Here is a 23,355-nt window from a genome sequence, read left to right as displayed (position 1 = left end):
TCATTCCAACCGTATCTGAGAGTATTAGAATGGTATGAAGGTTCCTATATTTGCTGTGTTCCCTCTGAAAGGTACAAAGAGGAGAGATGATTGCTGGTGAATCACTGTTCCATTTTATCTAGAGACCTGAGTGCTCTCACTGCTCTATTCCCTTAGGGGGTCATGTTCCTCTGCTTAAAAGAATATTGCCTGCTCTGTGAGCTAATGATTTGTTTGGAGGATGTAAGTCTCAGAGGTGGAGATAACTGCACAGCTTTTATAATGTATCTTTCAAATCTTTGATCTGCTTTTTTCTGAATACATGGGACCCCTCAATGGCAAGATTAAAGATGTCTCTTCAGAGAAGAAAGGCAAAATTTGAAAACCTAAAAGCTGCTCAGATTTCCAAATAATATTTCCGCATTTCTTCATTTTGTCAACATCACACTTGTCCTGAATTCATGTGATAACCACATGGTAATCAAAACACGGTATTGGATCACAGTGGTTTTGTAGTTGTTGTGTTTCCAAGGAGATATGGAACTATGAATCCTGTTTTAAAAAGTGGTTAGCGCAAGCTTGTTCGCGGCTAGGACATACGTACTCATTTTGAATTCTATTTAATTTGGGAAATATTTACTTGGTACCTAGCAGATGTTAGGCATTGTGCCTTCCTTTGGAGGAAACACCAAAGTTCAGAATCTGTTTTCAAGACACTCAAACTCTCACTGGGCAGATAAGGCAATTACAGAAATGGTCATGACAGAATGTAGAATAGGACAAGTGAAAAGTGCTTGGAGAGAAATGAATGACATTCAATGTGAGAACAGAGAGAAGAGACAACAGTCAAGTAAGATGCGTATTAGGGAGGATTTCAACATCTCAGAAGGACCAAGAAAAACATTTCCCTGGACGGGGCTGGAGTCGAAAGTAAGGTGGTATTAATGTACGTTATGTGTGTCTGGGGCATGAGAGGGTAGCCAGGGAAAGGGAGGTGGTCAAAAAAATTATGAAACTTGTACATAATTTGTAGGCAGTAGGGATCCAATGAAGGTTTTGAGCAGAGAAAAAATAGAATAGTAAGTGTTGTAGTTTAAGAAACACTTCTGAAGCATTTAAAAAGCACATTTTAGTCTATTTTGAACTAAAATATGTCCATGTAAACATACAAACGAGTATGTTTGATAATGTCCTGCAGGTTTTATTTCCAAATAGAACAACTACCACTAAAAAAATGCCAGTAGTAGAAGACTTAACTTCTCATTTACATTTGAATCTGGAGGAGTAGTCTTCATTTTTATAATAACATAGTTCATCCACGCATAGATTTCTAATCTTGGTCAAATGAATCAGGAAGGGAGTGTACTTTTATAGCATTTCAGAGAATTTAATCTTCTCCACCATAGGAATAGCTGAGTTTTTACTCTCTGAATAATATTTTTTATTAACATATAATGTATTATTTGTGTCAGGGGTACAGATCTGCGATTCATCAGTCATACACAATTCACAGCACTCACCACAGCACATACCCTCCCCAAGGCCCACCACCCAGCCACCCTATCCCTACCCCCACCCCTCCAGCAACCCTCAGTTTGTTTCTGAATAATGTTTTGAAATGCATTGTTTTGTTTTACTCCTAAGCCCTTTGAAACACAAAACACCCTCACCAAAAAATGAGAATAAAATGTAAAAAAAAAAAAAAAAGAAAGAAAAAAGAAAAGAAAGAAATAGCTTTATAGAGTGAAGAAAAAACAAAGGAGATTTTTGAAAAAGCCCCAAACAGGATTGCAGCAAATAGAAGAACTAGACTCTCTAGTTTTGAGGTTTTTTTTTTAATATTTTATTTATTTATTTGACAGAGAGAGATCACAAGTAGGCAGAGAGGCAGGCAGAGAGAGAGGGAGAAACAGGCTCCTCACCGAGCAGAGAGCCCGACATGGGGCCCGATCCCAGGACCCCGAGACTACGACCCGAGCCAAAGGCAGAGGCTTTAAACCACTGAGCCACCCAGGCGCCCCTTTTTTTTTTTTTTTAATTTATTTATTTATTTGACAGACAGAGATTACAAGTTGGCGGAGAGGCAGGCAGAGAGAGAGAAAGGAGGAAGCAGGATCCCTGCTGAGCAGAGAGCCCAATGCGGGGTTCAATTTCAGGACCCTGAGATCATGACCTGAGCCAAACGCAGAGGCTTTAACTCACTGAGCCACTCAGGCCCCCTTGAGTTTTTTTTGTTTTGTTTTTTTTTTCATGATTATTAGGGTGATGGTTAGAGCTTATCCAAGTAAATCAGAAAAAGAGGAGTAGCCCAACTTATTCTCTACCAAATCTTTTATCGGAAGAAGTAATCTAAGAGATAGAGAGATCATATTTCCTCTGCTTTCTCTCCTGGGCAGACAAGATGAGGTAGTAAATGGAAGATAACTCAAAACTACAGAGCAAGCTCTCAAGTATATAACACAACATCCTGAAGTGAACAAAATATTATCTAAAAGTGGTTAGTTAATAGTTACCTGTAAATATTTGTTGGGTACTCAAGCACATTGAAATTCAACAAGCCATCTGTTTTGAAGACTTTATCCTGTACATATATTTGGAATGAGACCTTTACTTATTTCATAACTAGAGGACAGACAGTGGTAAGTGGTATTCTAATACTATACTACTAATTCTACTAATATAAAAGAAGCAGTAAGATTCCTTTGTGCATAATTTACTGTTATTTACTATTTATTCTATGGAGAAAATAAAAACCAAGAGCTTATTGTTTCCTCTAAATGACTTAACAGGGGGATGTGAAGAGTTCCAAGCAGGAGATGGTTCTTTACATGCCAGAATTGTGCCTATGATTCCATTTGTGCTATCCCAAATATCCCCAAAATATTTTGCTTGAAAAAGTTTGATTTGCCAACAATTATGCAACCCAAGGGTCTGTGATAGGCAGTACTGTTAAAAATTTTAAAAATCCGATTCTGAAGTTCTTAACTGAGGACTGGAGCCCAGTCAAGTTGACACATGAAAGTGACATTCACATCACTTCTAGTTATTCGTTTTTAATTGACTGCTCTGACTAATTATCACAAGAAAAAGTATATATGAAAAGAAGTGGAGTTAAGAGAAATTAACATTACATTTTTCTAAATTAACATTCTAACTTGAATTGATCAAATATAGGAAAATTTACTACCATCAGCAAAGTAAGAGTATAATATTAATTGCCTTTAATACTGATAAGCATCTGTGAACTAACATCTGTGACTTGTTCTTGTCAACAAGGTACAACACTGAACTTTAAAAAAAACAACAACACATTTTCACATTCTGATCAGTGCATGTTGTTGAATATTTAACTGAAAAAAAGAACATGAGGTTGGTGATTTGTCAAGTTTAACTAATCATTACCACATTTTATGCTTTCCTTATCATCGAAGTTACAATATAGCATGAAGGCACATCCAATACTTATGTAGTATGGCATAAATAAAGTTAAAATTACCAATAAAATCAAAATCACCAATGGAGCCATTAAGAATGACACAAAAACTCAACTGTTTTCAGAAACTGAAGTCTTACCATTAGTCGGATCACATACAATGCTGCCTCTATTCTCCTTCCATGACAGCAGGTAGCCAAGGCTGGTGAGATCTTCAGACTCGATGTAACTGTTAACCCTCTGCATGATCTGATGAGCTTTTGCTATTCCATAATGCACTTTCGTTTCATCCATTTGACTCAAGTTTGTTAGCTCTGCTGTTGTGTTGAAAGCTTGCTGAAAGTATTGTGAAGCTTTCTTGTAGTATCCCTAAAAATGTAAGAGAAATCATTTCTTTCTTAATTTTTTATTCTATCTTTCCACATATCTGCTCACCTTGGTATGTACCACACTTATCTTTCAACAGTTACAGCATTCATCTTTCAGAAGAAAGAGATGGCAGGCAGGGACTCTATGAGAATAAGGTTCTTTTAAAAAGTTGTGATTACTAACCATACGATATCTTGAAGCTAGGATACTAAAGAAGCTTTATCTATCAAGTTGAACTATATGAAACTTAAGCTTTTTTAGATTAAAAATGATCAAATGTTAGCCTTTTCCGATGGTTCAACCTGGTACACGGTAGCAAAAAGTCTGGGAAAGAGTGGTCCAATTCACATTAATTTGGATGTAATTTTCCCACTTGTAGCACTGGATTTACCTAATAAAGCATTTTTAACCAGTTGTTGTTTTTAGTCACAGCAAGAGATCATTTTCAGCCAATCTGTTTCGGATTTACGGGGCCACTGAAAATCAATGTATTTATCTGCTGATTTGGTTATTGCTCTTGCTTTCCCCATGTGCTTGTGTCATTCTTGACTAAGAAAATCAGAAGTAATCAAGATTCCTGAACAATAATGATCCCGGTGGCACCAGCACAATTCATTTAAATGTTCATCTCTTCTTTAAGTTTTTGCAACATCTCATTGACAAAATTCAAGACAGTTTTCTGTTTTTTGGGTTTTCTGGGCTTTTTTGATCATACTCTCCTACCCTTCTATATAAGCTATTATCCACGACAGCTTTCAAAGTATCAGGGACAGTGCTAAGTACTTCATATGTTATGTCACTAACTTTCATAAGTCATCCTATAAGAAAATATTATTCTTATTCTACAAATAATGAAATTGAGCCTCAGAAAAGAGACTCTCTTCTGCCAACCTCCAAATTTTCTAAAAATCCTCATGAAAACGTGTTCCTCAATGGAGGATATCATTTTTAGGATTGAGCCTATACTTTTAAGATGCTAGGGAACGAAGTTTCCTTTCTTCACTGACTTGTGAATCTCCTTTCCTCTCCCCTTCCCCTCCCTCCCCTCCCCTCCTCTCCTCTCGTTCTTCTCCCTCTTGCTCATACACACAAAAACACACATGCACACACTTTTGAGAAGAGAGAGAATATTACGAGAGAATATTTTATTATAAGTTTTCAAATTATTTTCTCACAACATTTTATGAAGGAACTGGTAATACAAACACCATGGAAACACCCTATACCATATCCCAGTACAGGCAAAACGCATACTCAACTCCATACATCTCTGTATAGGCATGGTGTCAGACAGCAAACTGATGGGATACAAAAGTTGCTGGAAGATGAGGAGGGGAGAAATAGGGCTTGTGTGACAGTTATATTACATACATAAGCAGTGTAATACTATGTTATAGACCCACAGGATGGTTTAGTGAACTCTTTATTCAAATGGTTCATTCCAATTAAACTTACTAATTTAAACACAATCGCTCTATATTTTATCAATAATAATTTTTGTTTGTTGAGTTGACAATTCTTTCTTTTATTTCAAAATGTAAAGCATAGAACTTATATGAGGATATGGTTACTTAATTAGAAAAAACAAAATGTATCAAAGACATTTATACGGTAAGTAAATTATATGATTGAGGAACAATGCAAAGATTGAAGATGGAAATAAAACTAGTTAATATTTTAGATTGTTCTCCTAAACATCAAAGATATAAGACAAAATGAATGAACATATGTGATTAGACCTCACATTTCTATTTTTAAAAACAGAGAAGTATAAATAATTATTGTTCTAATTATATTTCTGAGCAGTAAGCCATTTATTGTCTTAGATGAAAGTCTTAATTAGGAAATTAGGGACCATAAATAAATGGACATACATTTAAATTTCAAGAATTATTTTATATATTATTATGTTAGAATTAACTTACTCATTTATCAGGCAACAACTGTGTATGAAGTTCCATGCCAAGCAGTGGGGATTCAGCAGTTAACAGAATTTACTATGCCTAAAATTTATATTAGATCCTCTCTAACAAGTTTTTTCCCCCCTAAAATAGGAGCATTATAATTATTCATAACTATTTAATTATAATTATATATAATTATTCTTCCCACAAACTGAGCTTAGTATTCAATCGTTAGATACAGACACAACTGCCATAAAACTGGTATCAAACTGAATTTCTCTAGTTTAAAACACTATTAAGGAAATACATTAATTCTTCTAAGATGCAAGCATTTTTATACATACCATTTTGGAATGAGATTTCATTACTGTGTATTGTATTTCTAGATTTTCAGTTCTTAAAGAGCTTAATATCTAAATTTAATCTCTTCTCCAAAGGTTCTGTCCAATGTTCTACAGTTCGATTCTGTTATCAGTTAATCCCTATCCTATTATAAAATTCAGAAGATTCTAATAATTAATCTTGGCAATCTTAAATATGAATTTGAGAATATATAAGTGAATTAATCACTTCACGATTGCATCTTACTGGAAAAGAGAACTTTGCTTGGTGTTATAAATATCACTGGTAAGCATTTAAGGGACAATTGCGGGACAGGGTCTTGATGACATCGTAGATCTTAAAACAAAGCTTGCATTATTACACTATCATATAGAATTTTCATGCATTTTTCTGATTCTTACCAGATATTTCTCAGTGTGTCTGTCACTCTATACAATGAGCAAGCTCAAAAATAAAAGAACATTTTCCTAGTACTAAGGAAAAGCCATTTTTTACACATTTTCTTCACTATTTTAGCCTAGAACTATCACTTTTTTATTCACTTTTTTATTTGTTTTTTTTTTTTTAAGATTTTATTTATTTCTTTGAGAGAGAATTGAGAATGAGTAGGGGAAAGGGACAGAGGGAGATGGAGAAAAAGACTCATTGCTGAGCTGACGCCTGACAAAGAGTCTCTTTCTACTTATTTTCCCTAAAGCATTCTTGTTTCACTACTTTATATTAATTCTGTATTTTCATCAAGAGATCACATCAGGAGGGTGGGATGGGTGGCCCATCTTCTATGATTATATAGTAAAAGGTAAACTAATTAGAATAAATGATCTCTTAAAGATGTGCTAATGTTAATTATAACAACACTATAATAATTAGAGAAAACAGTTAATTCTAATATTTTTTCCAAATACAGTCTTATAGTTGTGGTCTTATAATAACATTATTTCTTAGAAGTGATTATAAGGAATACAATTAGAATACATTGCATGAATAATATGAAGCAAGAAAAGAGATGATGAGGAGGACTGACCAGTACCAGGAATATTAGATTTGCTTTTAAAGATTCAATACAAGTTTTCAAAATCATTGTACAAAAATGAAATAGAAGTTTGGAATTCCCAAAGTGAGAGATTCTTACTCTCCTGAGGTAGAAAACTGGTAACAAATTCATTGATTGGTTCAATAAATTCACATATTTTTGCTCACCATCTCTGTGCCACCTTGTCATTTAGGATCTGGAACAAAATAATAAACAAGGTGGATATGGTCCCTATTTTCATTAAGCTGTTCTAGCCAAATTAAACAACACTAGGAAGATACCCTAAATAAGAAAACTAGGAGATGAGTGCTATGTGAAATATTAATATAATGTTAGAGTACCCGGTGGCTACTTTTTGTCTTCTTCATATAATTTTTATTTTGGCATGCAGCTTTCAGGACTTCAATGAACAGAAACAGGGAATATGAGATTTCAGATATTTTGGTTAAGTGGAAGAAAAGGTTTTATTTTTTCAACAAAACAGTTACTTTTATTGATTGAATTTTTTGGCTTCTCTCTCAAGTGCCTAGAAAGCCCCACAGAATATAGTGGATTAGATTTCATCATTTTAGATTAGAAAATGTGTTTGAGTACTCAAATTACAGAAATGGTAGCTGTGATTAAACAGTTTTCCTTATGAATAACAATAATGCCATCTTATATTAAAAATACAAGTACATTTTCAAAGCACTTTCATGTGCTTTTTAAAACTGAGGTCTAATTGACATTATGTGACAATTATATTGTCATATATAATATATAATGTATTGACAATATATGACATATTAGTTTTGGTTATATAACATTATGATTAATATTTGTATATATTACTAAATGATCACCACAATAAGTTTAATTAACACCACCTCACATAGTTACAAATTTTTTTTGTGATGAGAACTTTTAAGAGCTACTCTTGGCAAATTTCAAATATATGATACAGTATTATTAACTGTAATTACCATGCTGTACATTACATTCCCAAGACTTGCTTCTTTTAGAACTGGAAGTTTGTACCTTTGAACAACCTTCACCCATGTGGCTACTTTTAGTCAGTTGCCAAGGGAAGGCCTCTCTGAAGATTTGGCATCTAACTGAGATATGATGACAATAATTCAGGGATATGAAGCTCAGATTGGGGAGCATTCCATATAGAGTATTCCAGCTAGGGCAAATGTCCTAAGGCAGCAACAAGCTCTGCATATTTGAAGAACTTCAAAAGTCCATTTGGCTGTGGTGGAGTCGATAAGAAGAGTGGGAAGAAATAAAGTCAGAGATGGGGTGAGTTGTTGTCCATCTCACCTAGACTATTTCAGGTTCCCAGAAGAATGGGAAGTAATGGAAGTGTGTTAAATAGAGAAAGAAGACAATTTGATTTACATTTAAAAGGACTACTATGGACTCTGAAAAACAACTAGAGGGTTATGAAGGGGCGGCGGGGGGGTGGGGGGGTTGGGAGGTTGAGGGACCAGGTGGTGGGTAATGAGGAGGGCACGTACTGCATGGAGCACTGGGTGTGATGCCAAAACAATGAACACTGTTATGCTGTAAATAAACAAATAAAAAAAAAATTAAAAATAAAAAAAAAAAAAAAGGACTACTTGGGCATCCGTGTGGAGACTGGATTATATGGGTAAGAATTGGGGAATGGGCTTGAACTTCCTGCAGTAGGGCAGGTGAGAAAATAGTGTCACAAACTGATGGGATGATAGTAGCAGATATAGAGAAGGAGGTGCATCTCAGATATGTTTTGGTGGCATAAAGGTCAGGGTTTGCTTCCGAATTAGATATGGAGCAGGAAGGAGAAAAGAATCAAAGAATACCCAGATTTTTGGTTTGAGCAACCGGGCTAATGGATAATGACACCATTTATTCAGATGGAGAAGATTGGAAGGAAGGAATCCTGTTAAATTTAAGATGTCTAAAGCTAGATTTACAAACGTGGAGTCCCAAGGAGAGATCAGAGCTGGAGATACAAATTTGGAAGTCTTCAGCATATCTAAGGCCATGGGCCTAGATGAAGTCAGATAGGGGGATCTCATAGATTGAGAGGTTTGCCTAGAAAATACCTGGGTCATATTCTATCATAGTTGAACATGAAGTTAACAGGGGAATAGAATTTAAGGGAAAATGATGAGTTCATTTCTAACAGGTTATATTTGAAGTCTAAGTGAAGATGTTGGGCAGGTGGTGGGATATGAGTCTGAAGTTGCAGGGAATGAGCTTGAGTGTGCTAACAGGCTAAGAGCTTTTGTATACCCAACATACGCTAGGCATTCGACTAGGCACCGCATACATATTTATAAATTTCTAATCCTTATATGGATCCTTTGCAAAGGATCTTTGTCCTGCAAGTTTCCTTCATGAAAAAGCATAATAGATAGGATGTGATGCAAACAGCTTATAAGATTGTTCAGGTGTATAACTTGAATAAAGGGATCTAATATCATTAGGAAATATCCATAAGCAGCTGAAATAAGAGACATGAAATAATTCCTTTTCAGTATTTTCCTAGGAAATGACATTGTAGAACTAGAAGGAAATTCAGGATGTCATCAAAGCTATCTCCCTGTTTCAAAAGAATAAGAAGGAAAAATAACAACATTAGATTATAATAAACTCACTTTGTCATATGTTTTCAATGATTTAACAACTTGGGAATGATTTAACAACTCAGTCAGCCTGAGAAGTAATCGGTGGATTTTTGACTTGAGGAAGTACCCACAAAGAATCACAGTAATGCACAAAAAGTGAATGCAACATTAACAATTTTAATAACAAATCAAGTTTTGTTTTGAAGTCTGTGATGTCATAAAATTGTATAGTATTGTATACTTAAGGGGCACCTGGGTGGTTCAGTCGATTAAGCATCTGACTCTTGATTTGGGCTCAGGTCATGATCTCAGGATCCCAGTAAAAAGCCCTGCATCAAGCTTTCTACTGGGCATGGAGCCTGCTTGAGATTCTCTCTCTCCCTTTCCTTCTGCCCCTTCCCCTGTCATGCTTTCTCTCAAAAAAAAAAAAAAAAAAAAACAAACAAACAAAAAAACAAACTATTAAAAATCACTACCCTATTTATCAGTGACCATTTATTACATTAAAATATAAAGAGTCACTAAGATGTATGAATGAATTTGTATATTTGAAGGCAAGTATATTTGAAGATAGCATGAATACCTGAAATCCTCCAAGTTTTATATTAGAATTGGGACATACTAGTAAAAAATTAACTTTTGATAATTGTCATAGCCTTTGGATAGTATTCATGTCTCCAGCCTTTAAATATTAGATTCTTCTTCAAGACTTAAGAGCCAGAGGGACGCCTGGGTGGCTCAGTGGGTTAAAGCCTCTGCCTTTGGCTCAGGTCATGATCCCAGGGTCCTGGGATCCAGCCCCGCATCGGGCTCTCTGCTCAGCAGGGAGCCTGCTTCCCCCTCTCTCTCTGCCTGCCTCTCTGCCTACTTGTGATCTCTGTCTTCAAATAAATAAATAAAATCTTTAAAAAAAAAAAAGACTTAAGATCCAGAGAATAAAATACAGACTGATGAGATACAAACTCTTGGCAAAAAGCTTAAAAAATGCAAATATAAAAATGGCCCTTCAGAAGGGTTTATCCTTTTATTTTCCTTATGCTTTCTGTAACTAGGAGAATATACGCTGATACTTAATGTTTGTGTTACACTAACACACTGAGTTCTGGGCATTGCTTGGTGGAGGGTAAGGCAATTTGTGTTTTGGCACTTCTGTTTTGAAGAATAATCCTTTTAAAAAGTAAGAATATGTATAACCTAGGAATGCCAATTCTGCTACTACAGGATAAGCTCCCCTTAGACTGCCAGTCTCACAAGGCCATGAGCCTTGTCTCTGTTTCAGCATGGCATCCCAGAAAGGAAACAAGAGCATAAACAAGACCCAGGAGTCACCGGAGTAGAGCTGCACCATAGAGATGGGGCAGCAGAAAGGGCACACGGTGGACAGAGAGACCTGGGGTGACAGGTGCGGGAGGCACAAAGAAAGAGGGGAAACAAGTGAGCAGGATCATAGGGAGAGGAACACTGAGATCAGAAAGACACACCAGAAAGACAGGGGAGGAGAGAAGAACAAGGTGGGCAGGGGAAGAGAAAAGGAGGAGAGTGACAGTCAAGAGCAAAAGAGGGTTTAATGATCGTGGGTAATAGGAGAGAGGAAGCACATGATCCAGAGTAAGTGAGAGAGGGGGTGTAATAAGAAATCAGGTATCCTGTTTAAAAGCATGTTTCCCATAGCAGGAACTATGGTAGTTTCATTCATTCGGATTAATGTAAAACTCTGTTTCCTTTAAAAAAAAAAAAAAAAAAGCCTATGCTGAGTGAAATAAGTCAAGCAGAGAGAGTCTGTGATCATATGGTTTCACTTATTTGTGGAGCATAAGGAATAACATGGAGAACATTGGGAGGAGAGGAGAAGTGAGTTGGGGAAAACTGGAGGGGGAGATGAACCATGAGAGACTGTGGACTCTGAGAAGCAAACTGAGGGTTTTGGAGGAAAGGGGTGTGAGGGTTGGGTAAGCCTCGTGGTGGGTATTATGGAGGGCATGTATTGCATGGAGCACTGGGCGTGGTGCATAAACAATGAATTCTGGAACGCTGAAAAAAATAAACATTTTAAAAAGACTAAATAATTCTGAAAACATCAAAAAGTCAATTACCTGCCAAATAAAAGACTGTAATGATTAAGAGCATGGGTTTGAATACCACTGCCACCTAGAAACGTGGAGGCCTGGGGTAGGTTACTTAAACCCTCTGAGCCTCAGGGATAAAGGGGATTGTATGATACCCCATAAAGGTGTGCCAAATAATAATGGCTTATCTAGCTGGCACTAGCTTTCCCTGCCAGGTGCTATTCTGAAACTGCTTTACATTCATTAACTCAATACTCACTACCATCTTATAAGGGGAGAAAATTGAGGCACCTAGAAGGTAAGTTGTCCTAGGCTACAGATCTTATAAGTGAAAGAAGTAGGCTTTTCACCTATTAAACCCGAGTTTAGTCTCAGAATTAGTACCTTTAATCAATACATATACAACGTCTCATTAAAGACTAAGATAAGGTATAGAAACAGTTTAAGAATGAAACTGCCCTCAAAAATGATAGATCCTACCATTATCAAAACAGCAATTATAACTAGAGAAAAAAAGCCTCTTTTATACTGTTTCTTAAAGAACGATCTGGGTAATAAGAGCTAAACTCAGGAAAAATCAAACAAAAGATCAATGCGTTATGACCAATTCATTTCACTAGTAATGGTCTCTTGAATAAGATACTTTTATTTTAGACCTTCTCTTCTTTTTTCTTTCACATAACCAGTCTGATGCTAGAATTCCTTATTTCCTTCAGAATTACTCTTGCGATTGTCCTTTCTTCTCCTGAAGAACCTAGCAGGCCCATCACTGCTGAATTAATAAAATGATTATTTGAAGCAAGGGAGATGAATGATAGTGTCAGAGGATAAGAGCCAACCATTATAATGATATTCTTTGAATTGAAATGTTTTAATTGCTCTTCAAATCCAAAACCACTTAGAATCTTCACTGGCTGTGAAGACATGAATCAGTTTTAGCAGCTTGCGGTGACTGTGCCCAAGATGGCACTCAGGTCCTGGAAAAAGAGGAAGTAACTACCCTGTGCATTAACCAAACCCTGTGGTCCTGGGGTCATTCTGCATAACATATTATGGGAAGGTGAGAGTCAAATGGGAATAGAATTTCAAAACTCTGAGAATTTCTCCCTACAAGAATGAAACACATATACTCACTTTTTCATTGTAGATATCCCCAAGCATTGTACTTGCTTTCACAACATCTAGTCTTTGAAAATTGTTTCCTGCAATTTTCACAACTTTTTTCAAGTATTTAATTGCTTCTATCATCTCTCCTTGGCTGGAAAAAATAAAACGGGAAATTATTGGAGTATCATCTCATTTAATGTCACCATAAAGAGGAGAGATTTTGTGTCTTTGCTTTAGAAAGTGCAAAATGGTTCAGGATAATGAAATGTGAAAGGCAAATTTTAAAAAACAGGTGGCTTTTCTTTGTTGGAGCATACAGTGAGTTAAAACTCAAACCTTTAGACTCTCTTGTGTGGCTGGTGGGATTGTAAAATGGTGCACCTGCTATGGAAAACAACTTGTCAGATCCTCAAAAATTCTGATATACAGTTACCATATGACCCAGCAATTGCACTCCTATATCTATATATATAGATATATATATCTATATAGATATATATATCTATATATATAGATATATATATATCTATATATCTATATATATATACCTATCTATCTGTATATGTATATATGTATATATATCTCTCCAAGAGAAATAAAATATTATGTCCATACAAAAACCTGTACACAAATGTTCACAGCAACAGTATTTATAGCAGCCAAGAAGTGGAATCAAATCCAGTGTTGATCAAATGAAAGAATGAGCACAATGTGGTCTATCCATACAATGGAATATTATTCTGCTGTAAAACAGAATGAAGTTTAGTTATACATGCCACAATATGGATAAACCTTCAAAACGTGTTAAATGAAAGAAGCCAGTCACAAAATCACATATTTTATGATTCCATTTACATAAAGTGTCCAGAATATGCAAATCCATAGAAACAGAAAGTATAGTGGTTACCAAAGGCTGGAGAGAGCAGTGAATGGAAAAGAGCTGCTAAGATGTATGGGTTTTCTTTTTGGAGTGACAAATATGATTCGACTTAAATTGTGGTGATGGTGGTACAACTCTGTGAATATAACTGAAAACTACTCAATTGTAGACTTCAAAATGGTGAATATATGGTATATGAATTCTATCTCAATGAAGCTGTCATTCTTAAAACCTCTAAAAAGACTGAAGTTTTCCACACTTTGCAAATGAAGACAGTCCTTTGTTGGGGAGGCAATACGTGCTGGAGTTATTAGAACAAATATGATGAAAATGGAGTATTTAGAATTCCCCCAACCAGGACTCCAAAGAATGAGAGAGAGATACAGCCTCCAGATGGAAGGGCCTGGCTTCTGGAAGGCATGGCACAATCATCTGGTAAACCGCAAGAATTTATATAAGGAAGAAATAAGATTTCATTATATACTACTGAGATTTTGGGGATTGTTATAGAAACTCAAATTACCAAAACTAGCTAAAACAAGTTTGGCTATTTTTTTTCTCTCATAAAGAACTGAGGGGCACATCATTTTATTTCATCTTTTTATTAGAAATATTTCTGAATTTATTTTTTTCAGTGTTTCAAGATTCATTGTTTATGCATCATACTCAGTGCTCCATGCAATACGTGCCCTCAACAATACCCATCACCAGACTCACCCAACCCCCCACACCCCTCCCCTCCAAAACCCTCAGTTTGCTTCTCAGAGTCCACAGTCTCTCATGGTTTGTCTCCCCCTCCGATTTCCCCCAACACCTTTCTCCTCTTCTCCCAATGTCCTCTGTGTCATTCCTTATGCTCCACAAGTGAGACCATATGATAATTGAGTCTCTCTGCTTGACTTCTTTCACTCAGCATAATCTCCTCCAGTCCTGTCCATGTTGATACAAAAGTTGGGTATTCATCCTTTCTGATGGAGGCATAATATTCCATTGTATATATGGACCATATCTTCTTTATCCATTCATCTGTTGAAGGGCATCTTGGCTCTTCCCATTAACAAGACAGTAAACAACAAGTGTTGGAGAGGTTGTGGAGAAAGGGGAACCTTCTTACACTGTTGGTAGGAATGCAAGTTGGTGCAGCCACTTTGGAAAACAATGTGAAGATTCCTTAAGAAATTAAAAATAGAGCTACCGTATGACCCTGCAATTGCACTACTGGGTATTTACCCCAAAGATACAGATGTAGTGAAAAGAAGTTGCCATCATTATCCCAATGTTCATAGCAGCAAGGGGAGCATCATTTTAAAGATTTCAATAAATTATATTCAGAAACTTCTATCATTTGAATTCTGCTGTCATTTTATAAATCTGAGTCCCAAATACTCATCAGTTTTTCATGATCTGAATGCCACTTCAAGTATATACAAATCTTAATTTTATAAGAGCAAAAGCTAAACAGAAAGGGGAGGGGGGAGTGGAAAGACTCTAAAAATCTCTCCAAAGGACATAATTATTTGAAATTTAAAAGCAAGTCTAAGGAGACATCAGTTGTAGTGATGTCCTATGTGAAGAATGCTTAGGGACCCACAGCGAGAGGCACACTCTCATAAGGGCAAACGAGATTAAGAACCAAGATAAAAAATATTTGTACAACCAAAGAGACAGTAATTTTTGAAAACAGCTATATTTAAGGTATAATATACTGTGACTGATTTTGCACAGGAGGCTGAAGCCAAAGTCCAGCTCAAGGGATATTTGGCTGCTGATTCAGGGACATGCCATAAACAAAATTCAGTAGACCTGCTGACTCTCTGGATTTTATTTTTTTCCCCCAATTCCTAACAGAATGGTGAATGTAAGATTATATGAAATTCTATTGTTAAATCATATCAGAACCACTAAAAATTTGTATTAATGTGAAAAAATCCAGAATTTAGAGATTTTAAAATAACCAAAAACTTACAATTATAATCTTCAATTAACTATGATAAAGGAGAAACTCTTATTTCTCCAGGTCTCTGAACCCCTAGAATTTCCCTTTGTTTTTGGAGGCCAGCAGTTCCCAGTGAATACGTATGCCATGACTCAGTAATTCACAGGGTGAAATTCTGAAATGCAGAGGTCATTTTGCAATTGAGCTGCTCCTCACATGGGCATTTCTCACTTTAAACTGCAAGGACTTATTCAGAGGAGCTCCAGATACATGGTCATAAATGTGGCATATACAGAAGCTTTGCTACAAACCTTTCCCCATGTTTTAATATTTCTGAAATCAGGATGACTTACAACAGGTAGGCATCTTATAATCATTGTCAGGTAGGGAACAGTCAGGTCATAGCTGTTGCTGTAGAAACGGATTAGGTTTATAGTCCTGGACATGAAGCAACAATTGCAATGCCTTGATATTTCTGTCAACAACTATTTAAAGATAATTTCAGAAAGGGATAGGAGGACTGGTTGTTTTCTAAAAACCTTTCTGAAATCTTCTGAAAGTTAAGAAAATGCCAACTTCAAAATGGGTAAGCTGAATGTCCATGACTTGGAAAAAAATACTGGAGATGATACTGGAGCACGGTACTGGATACTGGATACTGGCTATAGTACCAATGTTCTTGGTAACACACAAAAACATGTTTGGGGAAAAAATACTGACAATTCTGATTTAAAAGTGATTCAGAAGAATTAGACTTGGAATGCAAATATGTTTGAGGTGTATAATCAGTTTGCATTTTTTTATATGAATGCTTAAAAGTAATGAAAATATGTGTGTAAATGAGCCTAAAATAGCTCTTTTATTAAGTAGAAAGTCAAAATTCTAAGCAATAAAAGTTATTATGTTATAGTTTAGTTAAGGTACATTGTCCAGTAGAAATACTCTTAGATTCAATGAAATCTAAAAATAAAGTTACTTTTTCAGTATAATGGACTTCTTCAGTATAATAGGTAGTTCATAAGTTAGTAAATTTTTGATTAAAAATTTCTAGGAAGTTTAAAATTCACATTGAATTTATATATACATGATATGTAACTAGAACATTATGAGCACAAACAGCTCTAAAACTGGTCCAATTACTTAATAGTTATAATAAATCTCTACATGTATTTATCCATTTTATTTAATTTTATGCAAAAACAAAAACATCTAAATTTTTGTCCTTGTGTTTATGTCATATGTATATAATCATAAAGCAATCATATATTCAACAGCATTGTTTATATAGTGGGCATCAAATTATCAACATTTCAAACCTTAAAAATTTACTTGCAAAATGGCATTCCTTTACTTGGCTGCAGTGAAAATGGCAAAATTTAATATTCACCTAAAATCTCTGAGCAGATAGAACTCAACATAGAATAATTTTTTTGCTAAATGTCTATAATAGATGACTGATGAACTATATTATCACCACATGCAATAAACAGTTGAGAAAGCACTTCTTGAAAAAGTAATATAAATAGTAATATTTTATTTTCAGTAGCAAGAATTTATTTTTATTTAAATTCAGTTAGCCAACATATAGTACATCATTAGTTTCAGATGTAGAGTTCAATAATTCATCAGTTGCATATAACACCCAGTGATCATCACTTCATTGCCCTCCTTAATGCCCATTGCCCAATTACCCATTCCCCTACCCACCCCCACTCCAGTAACTCTCAATTTGTTTCCTATAGTTAAGAATCTCTAGTGGTTTTTCTCCTTCTCTGATGACTTCCCTATGATCCTCTGGGCTTATATTCCACATATGAATGAAACCATATGGTTGTTGTCTTTCTCTGACTAACTTATTTCACCCAGCATAATACCCTCCAGTTCCATCCACATCAATGTTTAAATGGTAAGTAGTCATCCTTTCTGGTGGCTGAGTAATATTCCATTGTATATATATATACTACACCTTCCTCATCCATTCATCTGAGGATGGACATCTTGGCTTTTCCCACTATTTGGCTATTGTGGACATTGCTGCTATAAACACAGGGGTGCAGGTGTCCCTTCAGATCAATACCTTTGTACCTTTGGGATAAATACCTAGTAGTGCAATTACTGGGTACTAGGGTAACTCTACTGAGTCCTAGGGTAACTTCTTGAGGAACCTCCATACTATTTTCCAGAGTGGCTGTACCAACTTGCATTCCCACCAACAGTGGTAAGAGGGTTCCCCTTTCTCAGTGGTAAGAGTTTAAGACTTTTTTTTATATCAGAAATGGTCAGTATATGAAATAAATTTATACAAAAATATTTTAATAAGTTTAGAATATTCATAAAATAATCCCACGAATGGGCTGAGTGTGTCAGAACCACTAGTGAGTAAATTAAAAATTATTTGGCTGTTTTACAAAATTAACTAGCGTTACTAGGAAGTTATGTGTACAACCAAGGTGAAGAGTTATCTAAGGTTAGAACTTATATTCAAATTGGAAAAAATGTCCACCTGCCTTGTAATTTCTATTCTTAATTATTCTTGAGTATCATTGTCATGCAATATTATATTAGTTTTAGGCTTACAACGTGATGATTCAACATTTGTCTCCACTGTGAAATAATCACCACCATAAGTCTAGTCACCATCTGTCTTCATAAAAAAGATACAATTTTTTTTTCTTTTGATGAACACTTTCAAGATCCATTCTCCCTCAGCAGCCTTCAAGTATGCTCAACACCACTGACTGGAGTTGCTCTGCTGCACATCACATCCTCATGATCTATTCACTTCACGACTGGAAGTCTGTACCATCCAACCCTGTTCATCCCTTACACTCAACCCCTAAGACCCCCCTTCTCCCTGGCAACTGCCAATCTGTTCATATACATGAGTTTCATGTTGCTTTGTTTTGTTTGTACAGTTTTTTTCAGATTCTGCATATAAATGGCCGCTTAAGTATTTATCTTTCTCTGCCAGACTTATTTCACTTAGCTTAATACTGTTAAAGTTCACCATGTTGTCCCAAATGGCAAGGTTTTATTCTTCTTTTTTTATGGCTGAGTAGAATTCCAGTGTGTGTGTGTATACACACACACACACACACACACACACACACACACACTATATCTTGCTCATTCTTCCTATTGATGGAAAGAGGTTATTTCCATATCTTGGCTACTATAAATAATGCAGCAGTGAACAGAAGGGAGCATATACCTTTTCATGTTAGTGTTTTCATTTTCTTCAGATAAATATCTAGAAGTGGAATTGCTGGATCATATAGTTCTACTTCCAATTTTTTGAACAAACTCCATACTGTTTTCTACAGTGACTGTACCAATTTATATTCCCACTATCAGTGCAGGAGAGTTCCCCTCTCCATGTCCTTGCCAACATTTGTTTCTTGTCTTTATGATAATAGCCATTTGAGTAGATGAGAGGTGATACCTCATTAAGGTTTTGATTTGCATTTCTCTGATGATTAGTGATATTGAGCATGGCCTATTGGCCATGTATATGTCTTCTTTGGAAAAATGACTGTTCAGATCCTCTGCCCATTTTTTAATTAGATTGTTTGGTTTATTTATTTATTTATTGTTATTGCATTATGTGTGTTATTTATTTTGGATATTAACTTCTTATCAGATATATGACGTGCAAGTATTCTATTTCAGTAGGTTGCCTATATGTTTTGTTGATAATTTATTTTGCTGTACAGAAGAAACTTTTTATTTTGATGTAGTCCCCCTTAATTATTTCTGCTTTTATGCCTTTGTTTTTGGAATTAGATCCAGAAAAAAAAATTACCAAGACATACATCAAAGAGCTTAGGGCCTACCTTCTCAGAGTTTTATGATTTCAAGTTTTACATTTGTCTTTAATCCATTTTGAGTTCATTTTTTCTGCATGGTGTAAAATAGTAGTATAGCTTCATTCTTTTGCAGGTAGCTGTCCAGTTCACCTAACCATTTATTAAAGAAGCTATCCCTTTCCCATTGTATATTCTTGGCTCTTTTTTTTGTAAATAAATTGACTGTATATATATGTGGGTTTATTTCTGGACTCTCTATTCTGTTCCATTGATCTATGTGCCTGTTTCTATGCCAATACTGTACTGTTTTTGTTTTGTTTTGTTTTAAAAATTTTATTTATTTATTTGACACAGAAAGAGAGCATAAGTAGGCAGAGCTTAGACTGAGGGAGAGGGAGAAGCAAGCTTCCTGCTGAGCTGAGAGCCCAATGCAGGGCTTGATCCCAGGACCCTGCGATCACGACCTGAGCCAAAGGCAGACACCCAACCAACTGAGCCACTGAGACTCCCTGTTTTTGTTTATTTTTTAAAAGATTTTATTTACTTGAGACAAATAGAGAGTGAGAGAGTGAGCACAAGCAGCGGGGAGGGAATGAGCAGGGAGTCTGATGTGGGGCTCGATCCCAGGACCCTGAGATCATGACCTGAGCCAAGGCAGATACCCAACCAACTGAGCCACCCAAGCACTCCCATACTATTTTGATTATTATATATTGATTGATTGAAAGATTTTATTTATTTATTTGAGAGAAACAGAGATAGCGGCAGAGATAATGAGAGAAAGAGAGCACAGTGGAAAGACAGGGAGAAGCAGTCTCCCCAGTGAGCAGGAAGCTTGATGCGGGGCTCTATGAAGGGCTCAATCCCAGGACCATGGGATCATGACCTGAGCTGAAGGCAGAAATTTAACCAACTGAGCCACCCAGGTCCACTGATTATTATAGATTTATAATACAATTTGAAATTAGGGAGCATGATGACTCCAGCTTTGTTTTTCTTTCTCAAGATTGCTTTGACTACTCAAGGTCTTTTGTGGTTCCATATGCATTTTATGATTGTTCTAGTTCTGTGGAAAATCCCATTTGGATTTTGATAGGGATTCCACTAAACATGTAGACTACATTGGGAAGTATGGACATTTTAACAATATTAATTCTTTCAATTCATGAACACAGATTATCTTTCCATTTATTTGTGTTTATTTCAATTTATTTCATTAATATCTTATATTTTTCAGTGAAGAGGACTTTCTACCTCCTTGGTTAAATTTAATCCTAGATATTTTATCTTTTTGATGCCATTATAGATGGGATTTTTTCCTTTTTTCTTTTAAAAAGATTTTTTTTTTGAGAGAGAGCAAGTGAGTGGGGGAGGGGCAGAAGGAGAGAATCTTTCAAGCAGACTCCCTGCTGAGCACAGGACCCAATGTGGGGCTTGATCCCATGATCCATGAGCTCATGACTTGAGCTGAAACCAAGAGTCAGATGCTTAATCAACTGAGCCACCTAGATGCCCTGGGACTGTTTTCTTAATTATTCTTTCTAATAGAATGCTGTTAGTGTATAGGAATGCAACAAATTTTCTTACATTAATTTGTATGCTAAAACTTTACTGAATTCATTTATTATTTCTAATAGTGTTTTGGTGGAGTCTTTAGGATTTTCTGTATATAAAGTCATGTTGTCCACAAGTAGTGAGTGTTTTACCTCTTTTTTGCAGTTTGGATAGCTTCATTTCTTTTTCTTGCCCAGTTACTGTGGCTAGGACTGCCAATACTATGTTAAATAAAAGTGGTGAGAATGGGAATCCTTGTCTTATTCCTGATTTTACAGGAAAAGTTTTCAGCTTTTCACTATTGAATATAATATTAGCTGTGGCCTTGTCATATATGGCCTTTACTATGTTTGACATTCATTCCCTCTCTATCCTTACTTCCTTGAGAGTTTTTATCATAAATGGATGTTGAATTTTGTCAAATGCTTTTTTCTGCATCTATTGAGATGATTATATGATTTTTTCCCTACATTTTGTTAATATGGTGTATCATGTTGATTTTTTGATTTCCCCTTTAATTTCTCCTGTCCTTGACCCACTGGCTGCTCAGTAGCATGTTGTTTAATCTCTCTATATTTGTGATCTTTCTGGTTTTTTTTCCTTTGTTATTCATTTCTGGTTCATACCATTGTAGTCAGAAAAGAGGTTTTATTTTATTTCAATGTTCTTAAATTTATTGAGACTTGTTTTGTGCTGTAACACATGATCTGTTGTGAAGAATATTCCCTGTGCATTTGAGAGGAATGTCTATTCTGCTGCTTTTTATGGAATGTTCTGTGTATATCTATTATGTGCAACTGGTCTAATGTGTCACTTAAGGTGATGTTTCCTTATTGATTTTCTATCTGAGTGATCTATTTTTTGATGTAAGTGGGGTAATAAAATCCTCTACTTTTGTTGCAATGCTCTCAATTTCTTCCCTTAGATCTTTTAATATTTTTTTTAGATATTTAGGTGCTCCTATATTAGGTGCATAAGTATTTACAAATGTCATATCCTCTGTTGGATTGATCCCTTCATCATTATGTAATTCCCTTCTTTGTCTTTATTACAGTGTTTGTTTTAAAGCTTATTTTGTCAAATATAAGTTTAGCTACCCCAGCTTTCTCTTGGTTTCCAATTGTATGAAACATTTTTTTTATCCCTTCACTTTCAGTCTAAGTGTATCCTTACATCTAAAGTGAGCCTCTTATAAGCAGCATATAGATGGGTCTTTATTTTTTTTATTATTCATTTAGCAACATTGTATCTTTTGATTGGAGAATTTAGTTCATTTACAACTAAAGTAAGTATTGACAGGTATGTGCTTATTGCCATTTTTTAAATTGTTTTCTGGCTGCTTTGTAGTTCCTTAGTATTCCTGTCTTCTTCTTTTGCTATCTTCCCTGGTGGTTTGATGACTTTCTTTAGTGTTATGCTTAGATTCCTTTCTTATTATCTTTTGTGTATCTACTATAGGTTTTTGCTTTGTGGTTACCATGAGGGCCACATATAACAGCTTATATATATAACACTTTAAGTTAATAGCAACTTAAGTTTGAACACATTCTAAAACTCTACATTTTTACTGCTTCCCACTCCACCTCTTAGTTTTTCATGTCATATTTTACATCTTTTTATTTTTTGTATTCCTTAATAGTTATTTTTACTAGTTTTGTCTTTTAACCTTCATAAGAGCTTTATCAGTGACTAACCCATTACCTTTACTATATATTTACCTTTACCAATGAGATTTACACGTTAATATGTTTGCTTGTTACTAATTCATGATTTTTTTTCTTTTAGCTTAAAGTAGTTCCTTTAACATTTCTTTTAAAGTCAGTTTGTGTTGATGAACTTCTCTAGCTTTTACTTGTCAGGAAACCTTTGTATCTCTCTTTCAATTCAAAATGATAAACTTGCTGGGTGGAATACTTTTGGCTGAAAATTTTTTCCTTTCAGCTTTGAATATATTATTAGCCTTCTTCTCACCTGCAAAGATTCTGTTGAAAAATCTACTGATAGTCTTTGGGGTTTCCCTTGTATGTAACAACTTGCTTTTCTTGTCCTCCTTTTAAAATTCTCTCTTTATCTTTAACTTTTGATATTTTAATTGTAATGTATTTTGGTGTGGGTCTTTTGGGGTCCATCTTATTTGAATCTATCTGGGATTCCTGGATATTGAATGTCTGCTTTTCCCCCATGCTAGGTAAGTTTTCAGAAATTTATTTCTTCATATGAGTTTTCTCCTCCTTTCTCTCTCTCTCTGGTCTCTTCTGGGACCCTTACATTATAAATATTATTCTGTTTGTTGTTGTCTCTAAGGTCTTCTGAGCTATCTTCCCTTTTAAAAATTCTTCTTTTTGCCACTCT

The 23,355-nt window shown here is 35.4% G+C and overlaps 1 protein-coding gene across 1 annotated transcript in view; it reads right to left on the bottom strand.

Moving 5' to 3' along the window:
* TTC29 (tetratricopeptide repeat domain 29) overlaps positions 1-23,355 on the bottom strand; it is a 257,036-nt gene that overhangs the window by 89,607 nt on the left and 144,074 nt on the right. Inside the window, exons 10-11 of the mRNA XM_045987535.1 lie at positions 12,855-12,978; positions 3,553-3,781 (exon numbers count right to left, since the gene is read on the bottom strand). Coding sequence (XP_045843491.1) covers positions 3,553-3,781; positions 12,855-12,978 — 353 coding nt within the window. The remainder of the gene's footprint in view (positions 1-3,552; positions 3,782-12,854; positions 12,979-23,355) is intronic.

Source organism: Meles meles, chromosome 2, assembly GCF_922984935.1.
Source record: "Meles meles chromosome 2, mMelMel3.1 paternal haplotype, whole genome shotgun sequence".
NCBI classification, from domain to species: Eukaryota; Metazoa; Chordata; class Mammalia; order Carnivora; family Mustelidae; genus Meles; species Meles meles.
The sequence above is the reverse complement of the archived record's forward strand: the minus strand, read 5'-3'. Positions and strand labels throughout refer to the sequence as shown.